General features: G+C 43.4%; 1 protein-coding gene across 3 annotated transcripts in view; it reads right to left on the bottom strand.

Annotated features, from left to right (window-relative positions):
- Window positions 1-408: 408 nt before the first annotated feature.
- b3gat1a (beta-1,3-glucuronyltransferase 1 (glucuronosyltransferase P) a) overlaps window positions 409-9322 on the bottom strand; it is a 93261-nt gene continuing 84347 nt past the window's right edge. For all 3 annotated transcript variants that reach the window (XM_080888887.1, XM_080888889.1, XM_080888888.1), the window contains 3 exons: window positions 5859-6155; window positions 2106-2208; window positions 409-1796 (listed from right to left, as the gene is read on the bottom strand). In XM_080888887.1, coding sequence (XP_080745013.1) covers window positions 2122-2208; window positions 5859-6155 — 384 coding nt within the window. In that variant the 3' untranslated portion in view covers window positions 409-1796; window positions 2106-2121. The remainder of the gene's footprint in view (window positions 1797-2105; window positions 2209-5858; window positions 6156-9322) is intronic.

Below are 9322 nucleotides of genomic sequence, written 5' to 3'. Positions count from 1 at the left end.
AATCTAGCAACAGCACAGAGGCTCAGTTCTTTCTTGAATTATCTCCAGCTACTTCTGCTGGCCAGCGTCAGATAAGAGAGCCACCGCTGTGTCTAAGATGGATGATTTATCAAGCAGAGGAGAGACTCTATTATACGAGATGCAGAATAACTTTCAGCAGCGCAGCGTCGTACCTACTGATGTCTAATGTTCAGAGGAGCAGAGACTCCATTTCTTGACATCCATGGATGCTAACACACATCACCTCACTGCCAGATCTTTAGCAAAAATAACACTGATTTTCATTGTGCTTTTCTTCTTGTAGCCCACTGTTACTTTAGGCTTGGGTTTAATATTTGATTTCATATGTGGAGGCCATAACTAATAATAATAATTCTCTATGTTTTGGGGTTGGGGGGGGGGGGGGGGGGGGGGGGGGGGGTTCTTTAGCGCTAACAGGAAGTGACAGGCTTTGTGAAAACCAACTGTGTAGGCTCTGATGCCGCTTCATCCTTCTTTTTTTGGGGGGGGCTATACACAGCAGACTTATGAGGTCCGGGGCAGATGTGCGTGTGCTTGTGCACAGATAAAGGGAAATATTAAATCATTGAGTTTTTCTGCATTGCAAAAAACTCACAAAGTTACAGCAGATGAAGTCAAGGGTAGATTTGGAGGGGGGTGTCAGGGCAGCGGTTGTGAATCTGCCACGTTAATGATGCTGATGTGCTATTACTCTTTCCATGTGTTGAACCCATTGTGAACCTGTGCCTTGTTGTGTGTCGTTCTAAGGAATTTACCAGGGAAAGGGACTCTTTCTTCTTCTTCTTTACATAGAAATACAGTAATTACAATGCATCTGTCAAACCCCTCCTCTGACTCTTCTCATATTCAATTAGTATTTATACATGTCGTCACAGAGGAACATTTGTGTGTTTTTAAGTGCTAGGGAGAGTGTTAGGTTTCTGATGCTTACTTGTACAGTTCAGCTTCGAAGCACAGAGGGGTACGTGTGCAACAGCAGTCTGTCTTCAAGTGTACGAGTTATGATGGATGACTATAAAATGGACAGAGTAAATGTAGGCAAGAGTCAGTAGTATTGAACTAGCAAGTCAAGTGCATGTGAAACGCCTAAACCAGTTAAATGAACTTAAAGCAAACCGAAATGAAGAAGTTTCCTTCCCTGTCTATGTTTGCGTTCGCTCAAAAAGGAAAAATCCACATCAGGCGTCTTTCTCCTCGGAGTGGTGTTTTTTTCTTGTGTGTTGTTTTTTTATCCAGGCGGATGATGTGGGCCGTGTCCTTAAATCCATGAGGAATTTCTCAGGGGGGGATACGATGTGCAGATCCAGCCCCATTTGTCTTTTATTTCCTCTTTTTTTGTTCTTTTAAATTTGAGGTGGATATTTCTTAAAACACTTGTTTGGCTGAATCCGCTGTCTGTATGCTTTTTTTTCCTTCTTCGTATTGTGCTGTCTCTTTTGTTAGGCTGTCCTCAGCGGGCCATTGTTCACCACCGCCCCCCCTGCCACCCCACCAATCCTGCGAGGCTTCCTTTGCTGTTGTCTCCTCTGCACATCGGTGGCAGACCTGACAAATATCTGCTGCCTTTTTGCTATAATCTGTGCTTTAATACAATACATTATGTACTGTTTTGGTCCATATTTTTTTAAACAAAAAATGTCAGATTGAGTCAAGAGGATTAAGTCCCTCTTTAAATGCCCCCCACCTCCTTTTTTTCCTTTTCCTCGTGATTAAGATGTGAGCACTTATCGAGAAGCTTAGCCGTTTTCTCCCTTCTCAGCTCAGAGGCCAGCCACCTGCAATGGAAAGGATTAAGACGGGTTGAAAAAAGATCACCAAGGTTTAATTTAATCTCAGTAAACCTGTTTATTTCCTTGGCGACATTTAATAATGGACAGCAGCTAATTGGACTTTAATAGAGGGGCACTGAAAATGACTGAATGGCGTATCAGGAAACATTAATGATAAATGCTCCTTTTACAGGCTAACCAGGCGAGATCAGGTGATGCTAACCTCCTAAATTCACCTTATTTGTAAATGAAGCTTGCCAGTGAACAAAAGGTTGAGCTCAGTAACAACTCTTGGCTCAGTAAGCGCAGACTTACTGTGGCGGGAACGCAGTCAGATCTCCACATTGGGGTCTGTGAATCCCTTTTTTCCCTCGTTTACAAGGACGGGTTTCTCTGTTCTCGTGTGCCAAACGAGTATCTGGTGAGAAAAAAAACAGCATGGAGATAAACAAGCAGGAACATTAGTGACATGCCGCTCCCTTAATGCACCCATTCAGTCTGCTCCCCGGTCAGCTCCCACTCCGCCTCATCTTCTTCAAAAACATTCAATTTCCCTTATAGCTCCAGCCCCCCCACCTATGTGCAAAGAGCTACTTGAGTGTGAACCCTGCATTAGAAGGGAGTGACAGGAGACCACAGGAGTGCTTTATCTTACAAATATGATGAAGCCCTCTGAGTTTAGCTTGTGTAAAAGAGTTCTCTCCTTGCCATGGGGTTAATGGCTACCACCGAATGACAGCCTAGTTTTAAAAAATGTTTTCACACCACAGTTTGTGTAAGCTCCTTTGCTTTTGTGGTGCAGCTCTTTGCACACTTCCTCCGGGTGTACTATTGTTGCTATCGAGCCTTTACACTGGCTTGGTTTTGGCCCACAGAGAGCATACAAACATCCAGGAAAAGGACGGCAAAAGAAAAACAGGGAGAGAGAAGAAACTGTAAGTGTCAAGCTCATGTTCTCCCCTCTCCTCTCCTCTCCACTGTGCTGGAACCCTTCCTCCTTTCATCTTGCCGCAGCGCTGGTCATGAATTATGCATTGGGCTTGTGTGAGATACGCCAGGAGTCCACTCCCACTTTGCTCAGGTGTGTGTGTGTCTGTATGTGTGCGCAGGGGGGGTTAATTATCAAACCTACATCTGAAGTGGTAGATTATGAGGAAGAGAGATGCCTGAGCACGATTTTCCATCTTTTTTTTGTCTCCCCCTAACCCTTTCGCTCCCGCCCTTCAGTCCGTCCCTGCACTCATCTGTAATCAGCGTGACACCCCGACGTCCTCGCTTCTCCATCGACTCCAATTCCGTTCTCTCGGCCCTCCTCTGAATCCCCTCTTTTCATTTGGCCCTCTGAATGGCAGAGAAAAACAGGGGAGAAAACTGGCCCTTCCTTTCTCTTCTTTCGCTCTCTCTACATGTATCTGTATTTGTGTGTGTGCGTCTATTTGTGCGCGTGTGTGGGGGTGGTTGTGGTGTGGATATTGGCTAGCTCAAGCCCTCTGGCTGACTCCCCATTGCCCTGAGAGAGTGAAGTGACCCAAACCACTGGCCATAAGCAGGAATGGTGGAACGGGTACTGAGAAAAAATTGTGTTGCTGCTGCTACTGTTAGCCTCAAGCTACTGACTCAAGTGTGTGTGTGGATGTGCAAGAGAGCACGAGGGCAGCCTGGGAAATATAATCAATGATTTCCAACTTTTTTGCAAGAGCCTTAAACTTATAGACACTCTGACCATTAGAAAACCATCAAGTTTTTTCATGAAATACATCACCTTCTGACTCTCAAAGAGGACTAGGATTTTTTTTCTTTTCCCCAGAGAGAGGACTGGGGGTGAGGGCTCAGTCAATTAAGTTTGTTTATTCTAAATCCAAAAGCCAGGAGCCAGTTGGCTTATCTTTAGCTCAAAGGCTGGAAGGAAAGAAACAGCAGCTCTAAAATGTCATAAATAAGTAAGCATGTGCACTAAAATGTCAAACTTTTTCTTTAATAATTAATAAGACCTCTCTTATGAAGGAGACTTTCTGTGTTTTGTTGTTACGAACAGCTTCTCTGACGATCTCGATTATTTATAGAAAGTCACACTCTCATTGCTAATGCTTTTATTTTTAAAAGAGAGGGAAAAAAAATGACTATTACATAACTTGTGAAAACTAATAATAATTCTCTTTGTTGCCGACCGTGGTGCTCAGCAGGGGGCTTGACTTTAACGCTGCGAGAAAACATATTGTGGATTTCTTTCCGCTCTTTCTTCTTAGTCTAAATGATTGGTGAAATTCATGTCGTGGGATGATTCAGCACTTAAAAACATATAAACTTGTCAAGGCGGGTTATGCACAGGCATAATGGTTCTATGGAGCGGGGATTCCCGTGATGCACTGATGAGTGTTTCTTCACTCACCTCTTTTCAGTCTGTGTTTATACACCGCTTTGCATTTAATCATTAAATATTATTAAAATTTGTCTCTCTTCCACAGTGTGTCTTCTCTCCTTCCTCCCTCCCTTCTCCCCTCAGCCTGGTTCTCCTGGACGCTGCTAAAAGGGAGTTTTTCCTCCCTGCTGTCACCAATGGCTTTCACATAGGGGTTGTCTGATTGTTGGGATCTTCTCCATAATAATTAGCATCTTTACCTTACAATATAAAGTGCCTTGCAGTAATCGTTTTTGTGAGTTAGCAATATATATAAAAAATGTATTGAATCTATAGAAGTCAAGCAAACACACAAATGGCATAAACCTGGTCCAGTCCAAAACAAGGCTAGGCAGCGCCTTTACCACCTTCGACAACTGAGGACCACCCCCCACCCCCCCAGCATCCACAAGCATCCATAAGCATCCATAAGTGACTGAGACAGGACTTATTCTTAACACATCCCAGCCTGACTCTTCTGAGCCTCACTACAGCACTAGACACTTTAACACCCACCCGCACAATGTACATTTTTCATATTTTCAATTTAAAGTTTCCAGACTGTCTTATTTATGTAATTCACTTAATGTACATAATTCACTTACTTGCTGCACATAATGCTACTTACTGCACATAATGTCCTCCTGTATATGTTCTCTCTTTTTGCACAGTTGAGGAGTGTGTCAGGCTACATTTCACTGTGTGTTGTACTCGTATAACTATGCATGTGACAAATAAAGAATCTTGAATCTTGAAGAAAATCATTAGGATTGAAAATGAACAAAAAACAAAACAAAAAAGAAAAACTTTTAAAAGTGTTCAGAAGTCCTGGGGAACTATTGGTGATGACCACTTGACCAATAGCTACAAAAAAGTGAAAAACCCCCACTATGTGAAGCTCCTTGGAAGCACAATACTGCATGATTGGTATGCAAACGATGCACGGCAGACCTGACCACATGGTTCACTTTGTTACACTTTTATTCTCGGTTACTGTTCTCAGTAACATTCCTTGGCTGCAGCTTTTCAGCTCCAGCCGCGCGCGCGCGCGCGCGCACACACACACACACACACACACACACACACACACACACACACACACACACACCAACAACTCAAAACCCAGTACAGACTTAAATGCAGGGGAGGCGTGATGAGCTGAGGCAGCTTCGGTGTGTTAGCCTCCCAGCAGCGGCGCTACAGACCACGCCCTGCCACATGATACTTTATAGTCTTGAAAATTGGATACCAAATATATTTTGTACTGCTGTCCCCATTAGAATCAGAAACGGAGTATGAAGCCAGCTTAGCGTTAGTGTCGTTATTTTATAATGCTCTGGTAAGTTGTGATAAGTACATTTACATCATAACAGGTTTGTGGTCCTTTACATGAGTTTTTTCCATTTCGCTTTTTATGTTACACCATTATTCCACAACATTTCAAATCATGTGGTTCCGAGCCTGTAAAGCTTGTGACCCTTTACATGGAAAAAAAAAAAGAGTGGTGTTTAAGGCTCTCTGTCTTGTAGGATTTTAATTCTACAAGACAGAGAGCCTTCACTGTTTGAAGCAAACAGTGAAGCAAATCCCTGAAATACAAACCGCTCAAGGCAAGCTGCTTAACATCAGTAAACATGTGAAAAACTAACCCCAAAAATCAAGGAAATTACCTTAGTGCAATTGGCTGCTTTCGGCTCCAGGTCGTTGAGTGTGACAAGCTCCCGGAGCAAGCTGCTCTCCTGGTAACCTCCCTTCACCCCGCGAAGCTTAAAATACGCCTGTGGCTTGAAGAGGATGAGCCTCAGGTTGATGGCAAAGCCAGCCATGTCGATGGCAAAGGGCCGATGGGGGTCAAACACCGTCTTCCAGCCGTAGACCTTACCGGCTGCATTGACCTTGGGGGATTCGTACCTCAAGCCACCCACAAAAGCCACAGGCCACACAGAAACCTTCCGAGTCGATCTCATCTAGCGAGAGGAGAGAGGGGGGAAGAAACAGACAAGGGAAGACAGCAAATTAGTCAACTGAAAAACCATACATGACAGCGAAACAGTATTTGAGCATCAGCTGCTGGCTTTACAGCAGAGCACGGACAGAAGCTTTTTAGAGCTGCTGCTGCTATTCATTCTGAAAGAATATTGACCAAGCTATTGTGGCCTGCGAAGCTGACATGCTGTCAGATGAAGGCAGATCACACACACTGTTCAACAGCTGCCCTACAATGAGATAATTAGGCATCTAAAGCGAGTAAGCGCGGGGCAGTGCCAAGAGGGCTTGAAGTAGCAGAGCCATTAGAGCAAGTGGCCCTGGTAGCTGGATGACTGAGGAAATTCTTTAAGGCGCAGAGCCACCATTTTCTTCTTCTTCTTCTTTTTTTCTTTAACCCCCCCCCCCGTCCTTTAATCTTCCAGCATCAAACGATTTTGCCGCCCTCTTCTTTGTCTGCTGCTCAGCGAGTCTTCGCTATTCTAGAAAGAGCTGCTGCAGCCATAAAAGGTACATTTTTATAATGAGGGAAGAGGAAGGTTTAGAAACAGCAAAGTCATTTAATCAAACTCAATGCAGCAGAAATAATGATGCCGGTGCCTCTCCATAGGAAGGCCAAATTTAAAATAAAGGTGTGTGTGTGTGTCTGTAAGAGAGAGCGCCTCCGTGCATAGATGATAGGAGAACACATGGAGGCAATATCCATAACCATATGCTCCCCGTCAGAACAGAACATGAAATATGTCTCCACATAAGGACCAAGCCCATCATATCTTAATGACGTTATATAGTGCATTATTACCCCGACAGAGCACTTCACTCTTATACAGGGTGCAGACGTGCTTGTGGCTCCTATAGTTGTCAAAAGTGGAATGGGAAGTAGAGCCTTCAGCTCTCAGGCTCGTCTCCTGAGGAACAAGCTTCCAATTTGGGTTTGGCAGATGGCTGCTCTCTCTGACTCTGGTTCTGCTTGAAGTTTGTTCTTGTTATAAAGACCCCCTCTTCTCCACTCCCAAGCAAGCGCTTGCTCACACGGGAACAGTGGGCTTTCCTCTATAATGCTGTACGATCTTTATGTCTCAGGCACTGAAATGACTGCTGTTGCGACATTGCACTATATTAACACAATTGAGCTGAAATATCCACCCAAGCTTACTTGTCTAAATGTGTATTTGTAGATTGCGATTTTGTGCAAATCACATGCAAATATCGCAGTGCGCATGAGTTGCTGCGTTAGGTTGGTGTGTGATCTGATGGGCTGCTGCGCGAAGAGCTTGGGTGACCAGAGAGAAGTGGTTTGAACAGCATGAAGCAGCCCGGGGGCTTATGGGAATGATTGGATTTGAGCTTCGGGGGAAATGACTGTTCGACTCACCCAGATAAGCTTGAGCTGTCTGTACTATCTTAATGAGCTCTGTAAATTAAAAGCTTACATGCATGTGCGTATATGATAGTGATAATTTATAGGGAGGGGCTGTATATTTTTGTAGCTTGTTGTGTATCAGAGAGTTGCATTCTTTGCTACGCTTAATGGGCTTCGCCTCAAAGCTGAGATTAAATGACATTATCCTGCCTTTTTATCAACAGGGTTTTGTTGGGAAAACAACATTTAGAAATTTGGTAGTTTCCGGTCACCAAATTGTTGCTTGATTCTTTCACGGTTTACACTTAATAAATGAATCTTAACTTTGAGGCTTCACTCACGCATGGAAGGGATTTTCATGCTCATTTTTTTTCTTTTCCTGCTTAGGGGGTGGGTTCACTCCCAACATCATCTCACAACAATGCCTGCGCTGGACCTTTTGATATCACACTCGAACACACAGAGTTGTCAGGTAGACCATAATGGAAACAGATGCCATGAAACTGTTGTTAAATGTAGCGAGCTGATGTCACTATTGTAGATCAGGAAGTGCTTCGGAAGCAGTTGAGGAAGCTTGTTGCAGCTGCAAAGGGTGTTTTTTCGCCTACTGCGCACCATTATCACGTTTTATATTTAATCAGCTGGTCAGGGTGAAGATTTAGGAGTGAGAATAGGCTGTTCCTTAATAAACATCTGAGTTTGAGTCTTAAAAGCTGCTGTTTTGTCCTGAAGATAGTCTCAACTTTTGCTTGTTTTTTTCCACACTTTTACAGTCCGGCCACAAGTAAAGTTATCCATCATCTTGCCCAAAAAATACCTGCCTGCGTCCCTTTCCTAACAGTATAACTCAAAACAATAGGAAACAAGCAATGAATCAGGCTCTTTACAGGCAGCGTGAAGAGGTTTGTCACTTTCCCCATCTACACAGACCATGTGAAAATGAGAACGCCTGCTGCTTCTGTTGGGAATATCAGCTGGAGTAAAGTAGCACAAATCCCTCTTTAGCCGGCAGCCAAGCAAATGAAAATGCAACCAAGTCCCCCTCCCCACCCCCAAGTCACCCCCACCCCGCCTCATTCTGGTGAATCTGATGTATCTATACAGCTTTTCTTTTCTTTTTTCTCTTCAGTGATGTTTTAGTTTGTGACTGGATGCCAATGTGTGCATTTAAGCTTCGTGTTTGAATGCAGAATTGTTGACAGCAGGGGAAAAAAAAAAAAACAAGAGCCCCAAACTCTAGCAGAGAAAAGAAGGCAAGCATCCAGATGCATTAATCAATCCTTAAGGGTGCAGAGAAGATAACAGAAACAGAAGGGTCATCCACTGCTGCAGCTGGTAGTGCCTGTGGATTAAGTTCTTTTGTTTTTTGTTTCTCTCTTTGATCCAAACAATAGAAATGTGCATACTTAAATCTACATAGTACATGGTTGGGTTTTGGAATCCTGTTCATTTCATTAGAAAATCTATCCTCATTATAGGATTCAAATTACACAACCAACAATAAAGAAAATCAAAGAGACACATTGGCTTGCATAAGCAACCATTCTATCTGATCTTCAAATGCTAACGTAGAGATTTTTTTTAGTATGTCTTTATTATTTGTTTGTTGTGAGAATAAATGCATTTTTCAAATCCCCAGTAGTCAAATATAATGATAAGACTGATGTGTCTGGATGCTATATTTTTGTCAATATCATCCAGCTCTGTTAAACTGCTGGTTTGCTCCTTTCTCTTGGATTTAAGTGGCCGACAGCCTGCCTGACAGCTAAATTGGAGTAGTCTTAA

Source organism: Rhamphochromis sp. 'chilingali' (assembly GCF_963969265.1).
Source record: "Rhamphochromis sp. 'chilingali' genome assembly, chromosome: 8".
NCBI lineage: Eukaryota > Metazoa > Chordata > Actinopteri > Cichliformes > Cichlidae > Rhamphochromis > Rhamphochromis sp. 'chilingali'.
The sequence above is the reverse complement of the archived record's forward strand: the minus strand, read 5'-3'. Positions and strand labels throughout refer to the sequence as shown.